A 20,043-nucleotide genomic window follows, 5' to 3' on the forward strand; every position below is an offset into this window, starting at 1 on the left:
ACCAATATCACTAACAATATCAATACCGATATCGTTTCCGAAATGGATACCAATATCACTTACGATATCATTACCAAAATGGATACCAATATCACTACCGATATCGATACAGATATCGTTACCAAAATGGATACCGATATCACTAACAATATCAATACCGATATCGTTTCCGAAATGGATACCAATATCACTACCAATATCATTACCAAAATGGATACCAATATCACTACCAATATCGATACCGATATCGTTACCAAAATGGATACCAATATCACTACCGATATCGTTACCAAAATGGATACTAATATCACTACAGATATCAATACCGATACCATTACTGATATCTATACCGATACTGATACAGAAACTGATTTTTTTGTCCTTTTCCTTTAGGTTTTGATTTCAGGAAGATGGAGACATTGTCCGTGCAGCCTCATCCAGCATCATGATTGGAACCTCCAGTCTCTCGGGGGACACCCTGATCGCCTGCCACTTCCCTGTGGTTTCACTCCCCACTTGGCGACTTCCTGTTCAGGCCCTGTGCAGCTCTGCTAAGAGGCCCGGCCGGCTGTGCTCAGCGGGCCTGACCCGAGCCGTGTCCCTCCCCGAGCGAGAGTCCCTGAACAGAGAACACACCTTCACAGGTGGTCGGAAACATTTCTCCAGCAGCTACAGTAGCCTCAATGAGGAGCGAGCGGAGGAAGAAGGGGGCAGCGACAGCAGCGGGAGATACGACTCCACCTCGTCACCTGAGGAGACGAGTTCACAGGTGAAGAAGGAAAGCTCGGCAGCGAGAGGGAGTCAGCGGCTGCACAACTCATTCCTTCCCAACTCCGAGCTAGACGAGGACGAGGAGGACGAAGATAGTGATGGAGGGAATCTACATAGATATCACGAGGACTCATCTTTTGTGCTGCATGGAAATTCAAACTGGCCTCAGAGTGGTAGCAGAAATTATGGGGACTTGGAGAGGGAATGGGGTAATGAAGGGACCATGCTGGAGTGCCAGTGCTTTCATGTGAGCAGATCTGGCAACATGGCTTTTGGGGAACAGGACAGATTGAAGGATAACATGTCTTCCTGCATCCACAGCCAACACAAATGTTCCCCAGAGCTCTTGTCTAACGCTCAGCCAGAGTACGTCAGCGACTCTTCCTGTAACAGCTCCGACGGCGTCCTGGTGAACTTCTGCACCATCTACAACCGGAGCAACAACCCCGCCACGCCTCATGACCTCAACAGTCCTGCACTTCAACCTACACATTCCTCTGAGGGATCTGTGTTCCTCAACCTCCAACCTGTTCCCAAGACTCCAGCTGAGGACCTCCAACATGATGAGATGAAAGAAAAGAAAAAGTCAAGTCCCTGGTCTCCTCAGGGCCTCGACTCTAACTGCAATCTGTACTCCCTGGAGCCACTGCCCCCGGGTCTCTCCTCGCTGGAGGTATCAGACTTGACCGCCTGTCTCCAGAGCCAGGCCACACTGGCCATTGGGACCAACCAGAAGTACTACAAGCTGGTGACCTGTGACCTCTCCTCCCAGTCGCCCAGCCCGGCCTGGTCCAGCGTCACCAGCTGCCCCGAGGGTCAGAGTTCTCAGAGCAGAAGTAGCCCCTGCCCTCCTTCTGAGACGCTCTGTGCTGATCAAAAGAAAGAAGGACACCGAGACAGCAAGAAGGTAATGTTGGGATAGCACAGAACAGAAGGCAATGTATGTACTAGAGTCTGAAATATGAACACTTTAAACATCCTTATTCCACTTATATAGCTTCATGTAATTATAGTTAATAAATAGCATAGTGTCAGCAGCATAGTGCTTTAAGATAGAGAAGCATCAAGATGTGCAAAAAGAATTGTTTCAGGTTGTGTAAGTTATTTATTTTGTCGCCATCAGGAGAAAGAGGATCAACAAAAGAAGATCTCTGCACAGTGCAGCGCCTCGCACTTCCAGGCCTATGATTACCAAGTAGCCAGCACCTCCACTGAACAAGCCCTCTGCAGGAAGAAACACACTGATAGCATCCAAAACTTCTACTCGCCCTGTTCGCTGTGCCCCAGCCAGTGTAGCCCACATAGCAGTAAATGCCAAAGCACAAGCTCTGCATCCACACTGCCATCTGTGATTCTGGACCAGCAGCACTGTGATACTGATGCTATGAGGGGTAAGACAATTAATAAGGGCTTTTTTTTTAAATGTGTTGTTAGAGAAAAATAGACACAATACCAGAAAAAAATAAATTATATTTAGTGTGAAGTGATGCATGTTTCTCATCCTCTTCCTCCATCCCAGGAGCGTGTTCAATGGAAAACGCAGTTGTACGCTACAGTAAGGCCCAAAGACCAACCTCGCTGCCCATCCAGCCCTTTGTTCTGGCCCCAGCGGACAAACCCCAGACCCAGCATTTGGGCTGTCTTCTGGACCAGTACATAAACCAGAAGTCCAGCAAGTCCAGTAGCACCCAATCAGGCTTCAAGTTCAGGGGCAAAAGGAGTCAATGCTTCACTAATCTTCAGCTTTCACCAATGGGCAGCGCCTGCCCCATCTTCCTGGAGGCTCCATCGAGCTCCGATACCTGTTCGACCTGCACGCCGAGTCCCGAGTGCTTCAGCCGCAGACACACATGGAGCCAGTCCAGCAGAGGCCAAGGATGCAATAGTCCATGTACATCGAAAAGTAGCCTGGAGCCACCTCACACCAGCCCAAAGCCCGACCTGGTTCAGGATCAAGATAAAACAAGCCCAGGCAAAACTCAGGCTAACACTTTTATAAATGAGACCCCAGCCCCAAATCAGTCCAGCCTCGCTAAAGTCCCGACCTACCAGGACCTTATTAACCTCACACCGGAGCAGAGCCATGCCAACACTAAGGCCAAAAGTCCCAATCAGTACCACACCTCCTATCATTCAGTATTCTCTAATACACCACCCACTTTACCCCTAATCACTGACACCCATCACCCAAACCTGCAGGCGTCCCTGTCTCCTCCCACAAGCTTACAACAAGAAAAGGAGTTCCCTCAGAACCGTACGGCCCCTGTGGTTGACTCTGGATTTTTTTACGGTAGTTTCACAGCTGCCCTCTCCTCAGTCGCTCCTCTCTCCTCCTTGAGTTCCCTGATCTCCATGGCTGCCTCCGGGCTGCACCCACAGCAAAACCCGGACTCTGCCGGGAAGCTGAGTCAGAGCCAACACACCGAATCTCTGATCCTGAGTGACAAGCCGCCCGCTGAGTTCTGTCTCTCACCCGATACGTCTTATGAGTCCATGTCTATCAGCCATCTCCAGAGGAGAGGTAAGGCCAATTCACAATATTCATGTGGTGGCCATTTTGCTCTGATGTGGGAAGCTGTAATGTTGTGTGTCTGTATTACAGGTTAGCCAGTTCGCCAGGGCCATGTTTTAAGTTAAAACTAGGGATTCATAATATCAGCTTTTTTGCCGATATCCGATATGCTGATATTTTCCAACCCTTTTTGCCATTTGCTGATTTTGATAACAATAAATTAGGCACATGTTTTTTCCACCTAAATGTCGAAAAGTCTCCCATGTAGTGGAATTGATGTCATGCCTACTCTTATTGTAGTGGCCCACTGGCAGATGCAGAAATAACATAATGCAGTGCTTTTTAAATTCACTGGGCAATATAAGAAAACTACTTGAACTTAGGTTATGTACAGAATGCCATATTTATTTGTATGTAACATCAACATATTGTATATATGTACACACATATAACATTATTTTTCAAATAATACTGTAATACTTGTCAAGCTTGCTTAAGGAGTCATTGAGCATTTGGGCATAATTAAAGCATTTTTTTATCTGCAGAAAATATCGGCAAAAAAATGACATATCTGCCGATGCCAATGTGCCATTTTCAAGCCATAATCGGTAACTTATTAGCATCCATTAAACATCTAACATTAGCATTCAACCAGTTCCAAGCTAACATTACCACTTCATAGTTTTAGACAGGAAAAACATACATTTCTAGCCAATGGTAATGTTAGCTAGCTGGCAGCAATGTTAGCGAGCCAACGGTTCTGTTAGCTAGGAGCAATGACTGTATATATAGATGGACGACGTGTCTCCATCTGCTCCTATTGTACGAAAGTGATGCCTGATTCCTAGCTAGCGGTAAGGCTAGCAACTGGCATACTAGCGGTAATGCTAGCTAGCTAACAGCAATGTGGGTGTACAATTTTTTTAGCTAGGCAATTGTTGTGTTAGCAAGTTACTGGTTAAATGCTAACGTTAGCTGTAGTGACTTAGCTGTCTGTACCTGATAGTATATTAAATAAGTTGTTTTAACTTCAAATATGGACCAATAAGAGTCCATTGCGTTTTCAGTTTTTGATCAATGGAAACACTTTTAAAATGTCGTACATGTTGTCAATTAACCTGAGGTACGACTTTATAACTGCATATGAGCTTCCCAATCTGAGCGTGATGTCAGAGGAAAATGGCTGCTGTGTGAATATGGTTAATTAATGACTGATGACTCACACTGTTTGTATAAAAGGGGATGTTACATACAGTGTATTCCATACTTTGAGTCAAAAGTGACCCAGTAACTGAAATGATTGGAATACGCCTTGATTGGATTGTCTCACCAGTCATGAGCTGTTGAGAGCAGCAATAAAAACTCTCTGTGCTGCAGCAGTGTCTTCAATACCCTGAAGGGGCTTCCTCTCAAACATGACCTATTTTTAACTCTCCCTGCACAGGATTGGCTGAGCCTTCTGCTCTGTAGCCTATGTGTGTGCGACTGCGAGCTCCAACAGAGGAACATGAAGGAGAATGATGCAGTAGAAACAGTGCTAGTGATTTACAACACAGCTAACCATTTTGTTTCAGCGCTGCCATATGGGCCACTGGGTGCACGTTTAATTATATAAATGAACCTTATGCAATGGATGATTAAAGATGGAGACATTGGCAGCAGAGGTTAAAACAGTCAATGTGGTGCAGCACTGCAGGCAGCCTCAACATGCATTAAGAATTTACTGTGACATTTGCAGAGGCGAGCCTGTTTGAGATAAAGAGAGAAAAACAGGGGCAAAGCAAGTCACTGAGGGTTGCTGCTGAAATGGAAAACTGACTCGATCATCTGTAGCTCTTTTTCACATTTGCGTTCCTGCAATATGATAATGAACCTTGAAAATATTCCTGTGCATTGACCCAGTTAGAGAGGGAGAATCTAAAAAACATGGCTTTCTATGAAGTCTTGTAGGAAGTAAAAAATCAGTGAGTGCAGAAGCCCCAATTAAACCTGTTTACATCAAATCATCTTTTTTAAAGATCGTTCAAAAAATTAATATCTGACTTGAAACTAGCATGATAGAACAAGTTGAATTTTACAGGATTTTTTGTAGCAGATTTAACAAAATAAGTCCTTCAGCAATCAATGAAACACATATATTACATAATAATAAATTTGCAATGTGACATGTATTGTATTGATAAATATATCCATGTTTTGGAGCAGAAGTAGGGGTGGGAATCACAGGGTAACTCACGAGACGATACACAATAATATCACAATACAGCGACAAGACAATCATATAATGATACATCACGATATCTGATTAACTTCTTCTTCAGCTAATTAATTTCTATTCACGTTAACCGTTAACAGTTATTAATGTCACAAGCGCCACCGCGAGGACTATATTGCTGTATCAGTATTTTGTCCCACCCATACAGTAGTATGAAGGTCGTCCAACCTCTGCCCTCGTCCACTGTCTGCAGGTTTGCTGAGGGCCGTGAGCCGGGCGGTGGATTTGATCATGGCTCATTTTGGCAGCAGCAGAGACCCTGAAGAAAAGGTATGAACCAGCTGAGCTTAAAAGATGTGTCACAATGGAAAAATGCCAAACTGTTATTACTCACATTCTAGGACCGGAGTCAAATGACATCTCTCAGCAGGAAAATATGCTGTATCGTGTTTCTCTTTCCACAGATGCGTCTGGGTAACAGCTCTCGTAGTCCCACGATCGCCGGGCTGGTCCTGGAACATTTGTGTCCAACGATCCAGAATATTTTAGAGGACGGTCTGAGGGATCACAAACTGGATGTCATCATCGGGCAGCGCCGCAACCACTCCTGGGGTGTGGTGGAAGTCTCTACCAGGATCGGTAAATCTAAGTAGTGATCATAACTGGAAATAAAGCACCAGTATGCTTGGTCGTTCTAGGTGGTTTTGGCTTGGTGTCTTGTAATGTTTTTTCTTCTTGCTCTCTGTCAAACTCCACTAAAGGTCCATCCACCAGGGTCCTTCACAGCCTGGTCTCCAAAATCAGGCAATGTCCCCAGCTCGGCAGCCATTGCATGAGACTGAGAGCCTTCATCATGGGGCTGCTGAAGTACGCACAGAAATGATCACATTCATGATTGTTAAGAATGAAATGACTGCACTTATTAACATTTATCTCTTGTTGGTTATTTTCTCTCTTTCAGTTTGAGAGCTTTGGAATTCTGGCTCAGTCACCTGCAGAGTCAAAAAGGTGAGCACAGATAATGTACTGCTCTTTATGCTAACAGTAGCAGTGTCCGTTAGTCTGCCAGTAAGGTCCCAGTATCCCAGTGTTTATCCTGCAGGGTTTGGTCGAAAGGCGTGAAAAAGGGGACACTGAAATAAGAGTGAGAAGAGTGAAGAATGACCTTTAGAATCAGCATGTTAACATTCTGACCATCATGAAGTTGGCATTTAGCTCAATAACAGCCTCACAGAAGCTGCGTCCCAATCCAGGGGCTGCAGCCTTTGAAGGCTGACTGCGTCACAGAAGTGCGTTGAAGGCTGTCCCAGTTCGAAGGCTCCTTCAGATGTGGCCGACAAATGCACCCTCCTTTTCCCAGGGCCGCGATCCACCCGCATCCATCACGGCCCAATGTATCCCGAGATGCATTGCGCGCCAATTCAAACAAGATGGTGGACCGTTACGCGGCAGAGGGACATACTTTTAAATGTAAACGTTTTTGGTTTCAACTCAATCGAACAGCGAGCGTTACACGTTTAAAAGAACGACCTCTGTGGATCACCTCCTTTGAAGGCTGCAGCCCCTGGATTGGGACACAGCTAGAGTTGCTGCCTGCATGTCTGTAAACTCTTTTTAAACTTTACCCACAAATTCTTGCATGTCCCAACAGATGTGGTGACGACGTACTACCATTCTTGGGGCTTCCTGTCCATGTCACTCGGCCGGTGTCGGCCCTTGTTCGAGGAGCTTCTACTCCTCCTGCAGCCGCTCTCTGTGTTGCCCTTCGACCTCAACCTGCTCCTGGAGCCCCGAATGTTACGAAACAGACAGCTGTGTCCGGAGGAGCAGGGCGCTTCTCCACCTCAGCCGTGCTCCGCCCTCCTAGTGACCAGCTGGCCGCTACTCCAAGCTGACAGAAAGGTAGAAATCAGCCGCAGCGTTCATCAAACTAACATTTCACACACGTCAGATCTGAATCAGCAACAGTCGCTTGGTTCTCAGAGTTGCTGTAAGCAGGATTGCGGAGCCAGCAGGAGTCCGTTGTTGGCTCCTGTTCCAGAGTGGTGGCCTAAAGAGTCTGACCTTATGGACGGTGTAGCTGAAGGGGAGGACTGTAGCCAGAATAATACAGACAGTTGGTCTCAAATAAGTATGGACAGCCGGCAAGAGGAGAGGAGGGGAGAGAGAGACAATGAGACCCCAGATGCATCAGCTTTTGTCAAGGCTGAGAGTCCGTGTCAGGGTGGACTGCGCTGGGCCAAACTGTTCGGAGCAGCTGATACTTACACACGGTCCGAGTCAGTTTTTCAGAGTCAAATTGGAGCTCAAACCAGAAGGTAAGAAGTAACAGATTTTAAAGTCAAAATATCTTCTCCAATGTATTCTTTTTTTGTGACTTAAGCCTTTAAATCTGTGACCGAAACTACCCTCTCTGAGTACACCTCTTTATCATTCCTTTCATAGGTACAAGCGACCGTCACAGTGGCTGCATTTGGACAGGACGCACCTTGGACTCTTGGCTCAATCCATCAGGTCATTCAAGCTAGGAGGAGCTCAGTCCGACAAAGACTCCTGAATGGAAAAACCCTCTGTGGGTTTTGTAATAACAAAAAGTCTTAACTGCATGAAAATACAGTATGTACAAATTGCTCCTGGACTGATTGGAAAATCAACAAATATAGGATTCACGGCCCGTATCCATCAGGCTTTGTGTTGCAACATCTGTTTGGAAATTCATCACTAAGTTTGTGTCCTTTTTTATGTGTTTTAAGATTATTTCTTTGGGTTTTTTCGCCTTCTTTTGATAAGGAAAGCACACACAGAGACGTGGAAGGCCTATAAGGTTGGGGGCGCTGGGTTAGCTCAGTTGGTGCGGAAGCTACAGCCCTCGCTGCAGCAGCACCGGGCACGACTCCGACCCTCGGCCTTTGCTGCATGTCATCCCCAATCTCTCCTCCCAGTATTTCCTGTCCGCTTTTACGCTGCCCTTTCACAATAAAGGCAAAAGGGACAAATATATATTCTTTTTAAAAAATGCATCAAGGAGCGCTGGTTTAGCTCAGTTGGTAGAGCAGGCGCCCCATGTACAGAGGCTACAGTCCTCGACGGGCTGATCGCAGGTTGGACTCCGGGTCTGCCGATCATTTAGTGCATGTCATCCCCAACTCACTACACCCCACATTTCCTGTCTCTCTTCAGGTGTCCTGTCAAATAAAGGCAAAAAAAGCCCAACAAAATAATCTTAAAAAACAAAATGCATCGAGTTGCTCCAGTAAAACCTGACTAGTTATGCGCACATCTTAGTAAGCAGGCCTGGGCTTTGTTTGAACTTTCGAACAGCTGCTGCAACCTGCTCCTGGGGAGCCCCACTCCTGATCTAAATCCTCCCCTGGTTGTTGTTTCATCAGTGTACTTTTGTGATTCGTGCTCATATTAGTTGTGAGACTAAACTTCATGAATACAATGAGAAGAGTTGTTGTCCTTGAGCTCGTTTCCAGGAAGCAGCTTGATGAATTTGGGCCAGCTCCACCGATTTGCAATTGCACTCTGATATAACCGTTTAAAAGGTGCTTCTGTTTCCTGTAACTCTCCTTTGTATTTCCTGTAGACAAATATCAATCAAAAAAAGTGACCTGCTGTTGACTGTTGGACATTCTTGTGGTGCGAAACTTTTCATATCACATGTCATTATCTGCGTAGCTGTACCTGTCATGTGTGGACGAGAAAGAAAAAAGCAATAGACACTTTTACTAGTGCCAAATATTCTGCACACCAGCCTTGTGGACTGTCAGTGATGTTTATTTACGTGCTTTCTTGAGCAAATGTTCAGCATGGATTTACTGTGGATGCATGACTTAAAAAAATACAGTAGGTCCATCAGTACCTACTAGATCTCGTGACTTCCTGTTTGTGTTTTTATAGCTGTAAAGTCTGAATTCAGTAGGATGTCTTCCAGTGAGGTTTGTTCAGTTGCACAAATCTAAGCCCTCTTGTGGCTGTTTCAGGTATTTCAACGTGTGTCAGGTATATTTTGATAGATTGGTGGTTAGAAGAGAGGGGAAAAGAAACAGACGATCTGTTCTCTGCGCGTTAAATAGAGGATTTGTAATGTACTGCAATAATGTGAAGTCTGTGAGTTTATTCCACCCAGCATCATTTTCTCAACCTCTTCCTCTGATGCCCAGTGACAATCAAAGTCTGTCAATAAAGACTTAACATATTAACCTGTCTTCTCCTTGGTAAGTGAAAGGTAGGAATATTTACTGATTCATGTGCCTAACATAAACATAACGACTTCCTTCCTGTCTCATGCTTCAACTTTAACGTTTTATTGAAGGTTTTCTGATTTGTCTGGAAGGCTCCTCTTGATGCCGCTCTTTTCCAGTGCATTCTGGGAAAGCTGACCAAAGGTTTGTCCATGCATGAATTTAAATCCTGTGGGACGGCATACAGTTAGAAATGCTTGAAATTGAAGTAGCAGTACAGTTGATCACAATGTTGCTAACTCACCTGGGATGTGTCCTGTGAAATACGGCACCACCCCCCTGTTCGAGGGAGAGGCGGTTGTTGCGCCGTCCTTCCTCTCAGTAACGTTCAGGGAGGTGGGGTCACTCCGCTGCTGCTGCCCAAACAGGTTCAGCGCCTGCTTGGTGATGATTGGGTAACCTTTGCCGATTTCTAGGAAGCGAGATTTCGGCACATGTCCCATGAAACCTTTGAAAAGACATCAATCAGTTAGATCGGGAGATTAAAAGAAAAAAACTGTCTTTCAGCTCATTGTTTTGGTTTAACACGTGGTTTTATTTCCAGCCAAAGCAGGTATCTGTTTCGGTAAATATGCGCTAGAAACATGACTGATGCGATGGTACTATTGCTGTTTGTTAATTTAAGAAGTTTACCACCTATTTTTTCACAAAACGTGTCCACCATATGACCCTTTCAAATAATAACATGTCAGACTGTCAGCTTGTTTGGGGGGTTTTATGCCCCCTAGTGGCCAAGCTGCTATAATTCTTATTTTAAACATGACTGCTTAAATTGGACAGGAACTGCTTGTGTTGAGAATTATCATCAAACAGGTACTTACATTCAGCTTTATGGGCCATTTTTGTGTCCTTCAGCTTATTATTTAAATCTTCCATTACATTATTTACTTTTTTTCCCAGGTTCATTTCACTCACAGTGTGTTGTTTTGGCCACAGCACACTGATGTTCTCTGCAAAGCAGCTCTAAAGCGGCACCGGTTTGGCTGCTTTGGTTTTGGCCTGGTAGAGCAGGCGCCCCATAAACAGAGGCTACAGCTCTTGACGTAGTGGCCGCAGGCTCGACTCCCGCCCTCTGCTGCATGTCATCCCACGCTCTCTCCTCCCAATATTTTCTCTCTTGACCTGACCTGTCTTCTTGGAGCATTTGCCAGATTAAGAGTCAGATAATGCCCTCAGGAGCGAGTGGCGACAAAAACAAGTGATTTCTAATCTAAACTAAACAAATCATATTTGTCTGCCTGTTGTTGAAGATTTAGCCGAATGTTGTTGGGGTTTTTTGGCCTTTATTGAGAGACAGAGAGGACAGTGGCTGGTGTTGGAAACAGGGGAAGAGGGAGTGGGGATGACACGCGGCAGCAGGCCGAGGGTGGGAGTTGACCCTGGGGCCGCCGCATCGAGGACTGTAGCCTCTGTATATGGGATGCGATTTCACCGCTGAGCTAAACCAGCGCCCCGGCTGAATGCTTTAAAAACTGTTAGTTATTTTTGTAGTACCTGAGATAAAGTACTTGTTCGGGTCGTCATCATCCATCAAATATGGTTTTCCGAGGGGTGTAAAAGGCTTCAAGGGCTTGTAGGTGAAAATTATGTCGGAGATCGCTGTGAAAGGAGGTCTTGGTCTCTAGTGCAAAGAAAACAGAAACATTAAAACATGCATGACTAAGAAAACATATGATATTGTCTGACTCCATATAAAGATTCTACATAAGATTATAGTTTATATATTAAAAACACCAATAAACACAGGTTTAATGTAAACCTACGCCATAAAAAATCTAACTAATTAATAAGGCAAATGAATGTGTATCTCAGAGACATAATTGTTAAATCTGTTGGGTTCTTTGTATAGCTGACCAGCCTCGGCCTCTCAGTCTGTCATTCAAGGTGGATTACATTACAGTGAACTGACACTGGAGTTTCACCATGGATAATTAAACAAGAGTGAACCTGTTTAGATGTGCCATGTCAACATGTCTGAGTGTGACAGAGAGGTTACTTCAAACTGCTGCTTGGTGTAGTTGACAACAACTGGCAGGTCTGATGATCTCTGTTGGATCTTCTCTTGTCTCTCCTTGTTAAACTCTGACATCGCTTTACGACATGTGTCGGAGTAACTGCTGGCAATGTAGTTCTGACTCTTTGGGATGAAGCCTGAAAGCAACAAGGAACGTTAACAACTATCAATACTCTGCAGATGGATAGATTTTGTTCCTGGTGGTGTAGATAGAATCTCTTTGTCGGTCCATAGAACCAGAGAACATAGTGTGAAGAGGTTTTCAAGGGACTATTTCTTTGGTATATAAGTTTGGTGAAGATTATCCTGATTTTCCACACTGTTCAACTGAACTGGTCGGTTATACTTAATAATTGAGTAAGCGGAAACAGATTAGTTTCAGGTTCTCGTAGACTCATGTTGTTGCTCCGTAAATACCAGATTACAGTTATAACAGACACATAACGCTCAATTAAATTTCATAAACAGGTTATAACCATCTTGTAAATTAAATGTTTGCCTGCAATATAAATTCATCAGTTAGTCTGTTGGCTCCTCTGTGTCAGTGTGTGTTACCCACCTGTGTATCCTGCTATCATCCTCAGTGTCAGAGCAGAGTCATGCTCAGCTGAGGGCACGTGAGCATCTTGGAGGACCAGACGACCAGAGCGTTTGACCTCAGGACTGCTGAGCAGCTCAGACTTGAGCCGGGCGTAAGACTTCCCCACATTGTACTTGAGCTGAGGGCAGTGACCTGCAAAGCTGGAAACAGAATATCATCGGTTTAAACACAAACAACAGCATCTGGAGTACTTTAGTAGCAGCTTTTGAGTTGATGGGATGTACATTTATAGTATTGTTTACGGTGACCAATGACCGGGATTTTAGAAATACTCAGGTCAAGTTAATATACTGATGGAAATCAGATTTAACTCAAATTCTGAGAAAAATCTGCTGGGTGTAAAGGAGAAATGCTAACTTTTGCTAAACGCTAATTGATTACGCTGTGGCCATATTTAGTGTAGACATAACATAATTGTGCTGTCCAATAGTGAGCAAAAAGTTTACTATTGCATTTATTACATTACTTATGCTACATATACACCACTAGCAAATAAGGCTGCAAAAATAGCCTATAGCATCAATCTAGGTAAGTGATAGTGTCCGTGTTTTTAAAATGTTATCATGTATTTTTTCTTTGTGTCTTATCTTCGAACTGTAATGATTTAAAAGTAATATGGATCCCACGCTGACTTTAAACCCTTTATAGTCAAGTTTAAATAGTTTTATCTGCGATAAAACGAGCCTCAAATGTTTTCTAAGTAGTCTCGTGAGACATGTACTCACCCCGGGGTGTAGTGCGGATCAGGGGTCAGCATAACTTTGCTTAAGTTCGGGGCGTATTTCTCCATCTTGGTCCTGCTGACGCCTGAGACAGGTCTGATTCCTGAGCTCGGTGTTTGCTGGTTGCTACAGAGAATTAAACACAAACACACCGATGGAGCTCCGTGTCATTAAACTGACGTGAGCACCGAAACATCTTCTGCGGGACAAACATGATATTGTTTGCTCCAAGACTTTATCTTATCAGAATTTACAGCCTGAGGACGGTATTCAAAGTGCGTGTTATGTGACACAATGACTCCAGTACATCACCTCAGCTGCCTCTGAGTTCATTATCTTTACAACAAAATTTATTGTTTCTATTTATTTAGACGAATACACCTAAACTAAGGAAGTTGACTGCAACGATGGCGACTGTTCAAAGGGTTATTTTGAATGACTTCTTGAGTGTTTTATTCTTGAGAAGTGCTCAACGACGCCCCCTAGCGACCTCCTGCAATTCTACAGCTAATTTGTAAAGGAGAGGAATGTTTACGGTCACTACTGTAGCCTGTAATGGACTTTTTTATTATAAGTCAAGTAAATAAACCCATAAGAATATAAATAGATTTTTAAATTTGCATTCATTAAAAAAAAGTTCATTAAATATTTTTTATTATCTTTTGGTTTTCTGTTCAGTTTCTGTTATAAAGCTCTAAATGGTGTTTCAAAGCCTTCTCTACACTAGCAGAAAATATTTCAATCTGTGTTTATTGTTATTTTGTTACATTTTATTCCTTAATTATTTTATGTACAGTTCGTCCCGGTGGATCTTCCCCCTTTAAAATACAGACAACACAACCTCAGTCTCCTCAATTGTAGCTGCAGACCAGCCCTCATATGGACCTGTGTGTAATGTATTAGGATATTCTTAAAAAAGCTAAATAAAAAAATAATCAAAGGCTGGAAGTACAAATACTTAGTTTTCATGTATCTGTGTTGATTTCTTGACTTTTATTTTTCTTCCCTACATTTTAACACAAATATCTGAACTTCTTACTTGAACCTCAGGACTGATTTCGACCTAAATTAACGCAACAATAAGTATCTGTATTCCTACTCATGTAAACAATGTATGTTCTTTTGCTCTCTCTGTAAATAATGAGCAAAACGTGTAGTTTCTATGCGGTTGTTTTGTTAGCAAATAAAACTAGAGGCCCTACAAGGCCTCTAAGTCTTCAGGACAACAACAGACGTGACTGTGAGCAGACTGACTCCAAATACTTTTGTTTTCCAGGATTGTGAGCATGCTTTTCTGTTTAATCAGGTGACCTGTTTTGTCACTGATCACCTGGGGAATGTAGATCAAATCAGCAGACGGGACAGGGACGTTCATTCTCCACATTCCTGCACTCGCAGATAAATGTTGTTGAAATGACGAAAGAGCGTTTATTGTTTCAGGTTCTTCTTACACTTCCTCTTTTCACAATCTCACAATATCGGTATGACATTGAGGACATATTGTGTCACCTTTCTTACACTCATTCATACTGCACCTCTCAGACTCAGACTTGTTGCTTTATCTTTAATGTGATTTTACCAATCAGCAGTCCTCTGTTTTTAATCTCTCTGCAGCCCCTTTGTGCCTGGAAAGCACTTTATTACCTAAGTTTGTTATGTGTTTTCAATTCTTAGTACTGTCTGTAATGCAATGTGACCATGTCTTGTTGTGTCTTGAATTTCAAACAGGTGTGAGTCAAATTCCAGCATTTCTACTAACCCCCCACATGAGTCACACTTTCCCAGTATTCAGTGACAGGAAGCGGCGGGTATCAACATGCAGCTCTGCGCTGTGACAGGGCAGATGCTGCAGAGAGGCGGGGTGAAGGATCAGAGGCGGATCAGAAGGATGTTTTGAATTCTATGCAGCGAGTTTACCTCAGCTAATGACTGTGTGGGACGTCTAAACTGCTTCATTTTCTTGTGGTAGCTCAGAGGCAGAGGTGAGGATGAATCTCTACAGGAGTTTTGGGAATCTCATGGAGGCCTGGGTGACTGAAGGGGGACGGAGTATGGACTCAGAATGGCTGGGACTTAACGATGAAGACTCTCCTACACCGTCCTCAAACCTGCGCTCAGAATCTGTGGACTCTGGAGTGGAGACGGCCAGCTCTGAGACGTCTTTTCCTGCGACATCCTGCTCCGTCTCGACTGATTACGCAGAAATAGACGCATCAATATCTCAGTCTCCCGTGCTCTCCTCTCCTTTGCTCTTGTCGTCCGCGTCTTCATCGCCTCACCTGTCTCCCAGCGGGCCTCGGGAGAGCTCCATCGCCTTACACCAAAAGCTGGAGCAAGCACTACAGAGGACGGACTCTAAATGTCTTCAAGAAAACTCAGGGACCCCTACAGTGGATGAGGTGCTCAGGCGGCGGCCGAAACGGCACACATCAGAGGTAGTGAGGGGTCAAAGGTCATCAGTACCCGCAAGGCAGATGTCAGAAATGTGCAGACGGCCCATGTCTATGATTTGTGGCACGCAGACAAGACCAAAGGTGAGATGCTGTTTCCATCACAAACCAAACCTTATTCAAATATTTAGGGATTTAGCAGAGGAGACACAAACATCTGAGTGATTCCTGTTTGTGCGTGTTTGGGACCACTTCCAGCATTACATAAGTTTCACAGTAACATGTGTGGTCTTGCACAGCCCGGGCTCGTAAACGTAAAAGGAAAAACCTGAAAGAAAGTTCCACCAGTGCAACGAGGCGTCTACTTTTACCGTAGTTAAAGGGTTGCAACACAACTCTGCTCTCACGTTTAAAGTAGGAGAGGCATGTCATTACAGTGTCTCTTTCATGCTCAAAAGTCGTCACCGGGCCGTCTGTGGTGCGAGGGATCGTAAACCAGTCTGCCCAGGTGACTTTACGCCCACAGGTATGACAGGAATGGATGGAGACGTGTGGGGGGAAGTTCAGCGGTGTGTTGAACTCTGGATGAAAGTGAGAGACGCGTCTTTAACCAGGCTGCAGAGAGAAATTAGACTTAGTTTGAAAGTTTGAACGACATGCAAAAGAAGACAGAAGAAGTGTTTGTGTTCACATTCTTCATGTGTGTGCATGCTCAGGGTGAAAACAGGTCATGCTGGCAGCTCTCAGAGGAATGGATTAACTGTACTAGTTGTATTTCATTATTACAGTAATCTTTGGGTGTGTGTGTTAATTACTTAATTACTGTGTTAAGTCCAGGGTTTAAAGGCAATTATCAACCCCGCCATAAAGGATCTATAAGTATAAGATTAAGACACTTTATATTAATGTACATATATTAACCATTTACTAGCTTCTTATTAACATGAATTAGACGCTTATTGGTTCTTTATTACTCATTACAAAGCCCCTATTAATGCCTTATTCTGCATGCCCATAATGTACAACTACTAGAGCATGAACTAAGAGTTTTCCCTCGTTAAACCTCTCAATTACTTTTGATTGATAGTAAATAAGGAAGTACATGAGTTACATTCCTAATATGCTGGCTCAGGTTGAGTGATGAGTCTTAATTTATGGCCTCGCCTTTGAAGAAGAAAGCATTTAAATTGCTTTACAGTGACCTAAATGTGCCAACATGCCAATTATATGCATGCTAACACGCAATATAGTTACATTAATATTAAGTGTTACCAATGTTGATATTGTATTGGTATATTGCTTATCTTTTACATTTTATCTTCCACATATACTTATGAATCGGACATCTTTAAAGTGATAATCTCGAAGTTCTCAGTTTCGTTCTCTTTGGTGGCACACGCCCCAGATAACCAGACGTCAACGTTTGGCTCCCTTTGTTACGGTTGTAACTCTTGATTTTCCTCACTGACGGTCGCTTTCCTTTTCAGACTGTTTGCCTTCATCTGAGCGTCGAATTTGTTTCTTTTTCTTTGGATTTTCACTTCTTGTTGAAGTTGTATCTGTAGTCATCGATCTTTTCTTTGTTTGTTCAGCCATAGTAGATTACTGTTTACTCGCAACACTTGCAGAAACTGGAAAAGCAGCCGCTTAGCTCCGCCTACCCTCTCTGGCAGACCAACCACTGCTGGCTGATGGAAAACGCGTCACTAACTGGGCGCTGCTTGTGATTTTTTCAGCGAATGTTGCCACAGACACCCAGTCTGTAATAAACTATATACTGCAAGTGCAAGGCTTTCGTCAGTGGGCCATAGGCTCAATCACCATTGTGTTGTGTTCGATAGATAGTGACTTAACAGACATTTATTTACATGAAAATCTTCGAGATAATTACTTTAAAGGTTTTGACATAACGTGAAATTTTTCCACTGCTTCTGGACATTTGGAGACAGTATGATGAACTGAAAAGTAATAAACATATGATGACCAACATTGTTTCATAGAGCCAGGCCTGTAAGCGCAACTGGATAATGTCAACAACAATTTCAGCAGTATTTCTCAAACATTTGCAGAGCACTTGTGAAGAACAAATTGAACTTTTATGTTGATCCTACAATCAACACTTTCCTCACTTAATGATCTGTGCAGGTCCTGCATGAGGAGGAGGGGAGCGCTCTGAGCCCCGGTCTCTGCTACTTGGAGCAGGTGTGCCAAATGTTGGAGGAAATCGCCCGTCAGCAGATGCACAGCCGAGCATTACAGAAGGAGATGGACGCCCTGCGGGAACATCAAGACATGGAGGTGAGCCAGGTGAACGCATTCATGTATCACACCTTTGCAATAAAGTATAAAGTTGTCACACTTTCACGCACTCGTTCATAAGCCTGAGGGTTCATTTAGATTAAACTGCATCGTCCTCCCCTTCGCTTGGCTCTCTTTCAGGCTGTGGACACCTGTCGGGGCGACTTCAAAGCTGCAGAGGAGGAGCTCGATTTTTGTCGAAGGCTTGAAAATACAAAAAGCTTCGAGGCTAGGCCCCAGCAGCGGAGGCATTTTCGGCAGAGATCGGCTTCAGACACATCTATTGCAATGCTGCATTTAAGTGGGTCACAGTCCACCTGTTTGCTTCCCTTTTGCACCTTTTGGCGATCTTGTTTTGTATATTCAATTTGGTCATTGATGCACAAGCTGTTGTGTGTATTGTTGTTATATATTTGTGTGTTTTCTTGGCACAGGCAAGATGGCTACAGACTGCAGAGGGCAGCATTTGAGTACAGATGGCGAGCAGGAGGAAGAGGAAGTCCATAAAAAGCAGGTAGAATACTCTCAAATGCAACACAGTTTTAATAGAAATATGTGACCTTATTTGTATTTTTCTCATAATCTTTTATTTTAGACTCGCAAATCTTTAACGGTCTTTTTTCAGGAGTCAAGAAAAGAGGACGCTAATGTTACCCACAAGAACTGGAGGTTAAAATTAGCCTCTTTGAGAAGAGAGGAGTCTGCTGTGGGAGATCCAACAGGGTGAGGCATTACATTTATAACTGTAAGCTGTAAGAGGGCAGTAATATCAATCTCCTGTGATGCATGATGCTCTGAGGAGATGTGTGTGCGGCTCCAACATGGCAGCCGGCCACACCGACGCAGTGGTCCGGAGCTAATGCACAGTGCATGCACAGGCTTCGCTGGGAGTTCATCTTCAGTCAGCGCTTCTCTTTCCTCTCGAACATTTTGTCCCTGTTTCACCAAACTCGGCTTACATACCGCTTCCAGCTTTTGTCTTGCCTCAGCTCGAGCTGATGAATTTTTTATCTGCAGCCAACAGATGCAGCCATCTGAGAGAAACTCGGCCCGACGACGCCTGAGCCAGCTGTTCAGGAGGGGCAGGAGAACTCTGCCGGCGTGAAAAGCCCCACAGTGCGTCTGTCTGCGTGTTTGGACGTTTTAGTTTCAGCTCTGAAGAGGAGAAAGCTTTCTAATAAAAGGCTGAGCTCTGCCACTGCTTCAAAATGACTTCCTATTCAGCCCATGTGATGTAGCAATCTGCCATGTATATTTATTGTCTGCTGTATACTTGCTTTTATTATTTATACTGATTCTCTATAACATTGTAAAGGGGAACAAATGCTTCCCTATAAAAGCTGCCGAATGTATAAAGAATACTCGAGTGCACTCCACAGTATATTTCACCATAACATGAATATAATGTAAATATAAATCATTTTCAGAAAAATGAATTTGTCTTTGTGTTTTTGTGCAACATGAGAAAAATCACATCCATCAAATACTCGCTGAATGTCAACAAATGAAGAACAATAAACAGGTACAATCTGATAACTGCATACCTTATGCTTTCTAATAACACAACGTTAAAGTGATAACCTCAAAGTTCTGTTTAGTTCTCTTTGGCGGCACCTTGTGGTGATAAAAGGCAATTTCATTGTTGTAATCTGAGCGTCGAGTTTGTTTCTTTTTCTTTGGATTTTCACGTATTTTTGAAGTTGTATCTGTAGTCATCGATCTTTTCTTTTGTTTGTTCAGCCATTGTAGATTACTGTTTACTCGCAACACTCCGCCACTTAGCTCCGCCTACCCTCTCTGGCAGACCAACCACTGCTGGCTGATGGAAAACACGTCACTAACCGGGCGCTACTTGTGTTTTTTTTCTGTGAATGTGGCCACAGACGCCCAGGCCGTAATAATACTATAAACTGCAAATCAGTGGGCCATAGGCTCAATCGCCATTGTATTCCCTCATGCGGCAATCGATAGTGACTTAACAGACATTTATTTAAATGAAAATCTTCCAGATTCTAACTTTAAATATAGAAATATTGGAGTACATAAGTGGCAAAGTTAATGTGTTTTTATTGGTTCTAATGAGCCCTTGTTGCTGTCAAGGAGAAGATGTGTTGTCCAGATATTGAATTATTGGCAGTTGGTGTGCGACCGTGCTGTGTACCAGGAGAATTCAGTCATATCATAACAATGCTGGTGTACATCCCACCCAAGGCAGCTGCTGGAGTTCAATGTGAAGTTCTCCATGAAATAGTTGCCAGGATACAGACTCAACA

At 43.7% G+C, this 20,043-nt stretch overlaps 3 protein-coding genes across 3 annotated transcripts; 2 read left to right on the top strand and 1 right to left on the bottom strand.

The window, feature by feature from the left end:
* Nucleotides 1-613: 613 nt before the first annotated feature.
* LOC138602380 (AP-4 complex accessory subunit RUSC2) lies at nt 614-9,765 on the top strand (the record flags this gene model as incomplete). The annotated part of the gene is made up of 9 exons (XM_069673856.1): nt 614-1,678; nt 1,895-2,162; nt 2,291-3,292; nt 5,752-5,828; nt 5,963-6,137; nt 6,260-6,365; nt 6,460-6,506; nt 7,150-7,816; nt 7,944-9,765. Coding segments are annotated over 9 exons (3,519 nt in total), but the record flags the coding sequence as incomplete, so codon positions are not given.
* A 42-nt stretch (nt 9,766-9,807) lies between these two features.
* Nucleotides 9,808-13,150, bottom strand: cimip2b (ciliary microtubule inner protein 2B). Its single transcript, XM_069673857.1, has 6 exons — nt 13,086-13,150; nt 12,319-12,500; nt 11,742-11,896; nt 11,240-11,366; nt 9,990-10,193; nt 9,808-9,914 (listed from the first exon to the last, which is right to left on the bottom strand). The coding sequence occupies exons 1-6, from the start codon at nt 13,148-13,150 to the stop codon at nt 9,808-9,810; spliced, it is 840 nt and encodes a 279-aa protein (XP_069529958.1).
* A 1,857-nt stretch (nt 13,151-15,007) lies between these two features.
* LOC138602266 (uro-adherence factor A) lies at nt 15,008-19,164 on the top strand. The gene is made up of 6 exons (XM_069673711.1): nt 15,008-15,616; nt 17,618-17,770; nt 17,912-18,071; nt 18,205-18,284; nt 18,396-18,493; nt 18,788-19,164. The coding sequence occupies exons 1-6, from the start codon at nt 15,071-15,073 to the stop codon at nt 18,873-18,875; spliced, it is 1,125 nt and encodes a 374-aa protein (XP_069529812.1). The 5' UTR covers nt 15,008-15,070; the 3' UTR covers nt 18,876-19,164.
* The last annotated feature ends 879 nt before the right edge of the window (nt 19,165-20,043 follow it).

Source organism: Semicossyphus pulcher, unplaced genomic scaffold, assembly GCF_022749685.1.
Source record: "Semicossyphus pulcher isolate SPU_LCO1_2020_fin unplaced genomic scaffold, fSemPul1.0.p SCAF_22, whole genome shotgun sequence".
Taxonomy (NCBI): domain Eukaryota; kingdom Metazoa; phylum Chordata; class Actinopteri; order Labriformes; family Labridae; genus Semicossyphus; species Semicossyphus pulcher.

Coding starts and splice junctions, on each gene's coding strand:
- cimip2b (XM_069673857.1), bottom strand. CDS start 13,150: ATGGAGAAATACGCCCCGAACTTAAGCAAAGTTATGCTGACCCCTGAT. Junction 12,501..13,085: donor GATCCGCACTACACCCCGGG/GTGAGTACATGT, acceptor TTCTGTTTCCAG/CTTTGCAGGTCACTGCCCTC. Junction 11,897..12,318: donor GATGATAGCAGGATACACAG/GTGGGTAACACA, acceptor TGTTGCTTTCAG/GCTTCATCCCAAAGAGTCAG.
- LOC138602266 (XM_069673711.1), top strand. CDS start 15,071: ATGAATCTCTACAGGAGTTTTGGGAATCTCATGGAGGCCTGGGTGACT. Junction 17,771..17,911: donor GGGAACATCAAGACATGGAG/GTGAGCCAGGTG, acceptor GCTCTCTTTCAG/GCTGTGGACACCTGTCGGGG. Junction 18,494..18,787: donor GCTGTGGGAGATCCAACAGG/GTGAGGCATTAC, acceptor TTTTATCTGCAG/CCAACAGATGCAGCCATCTG.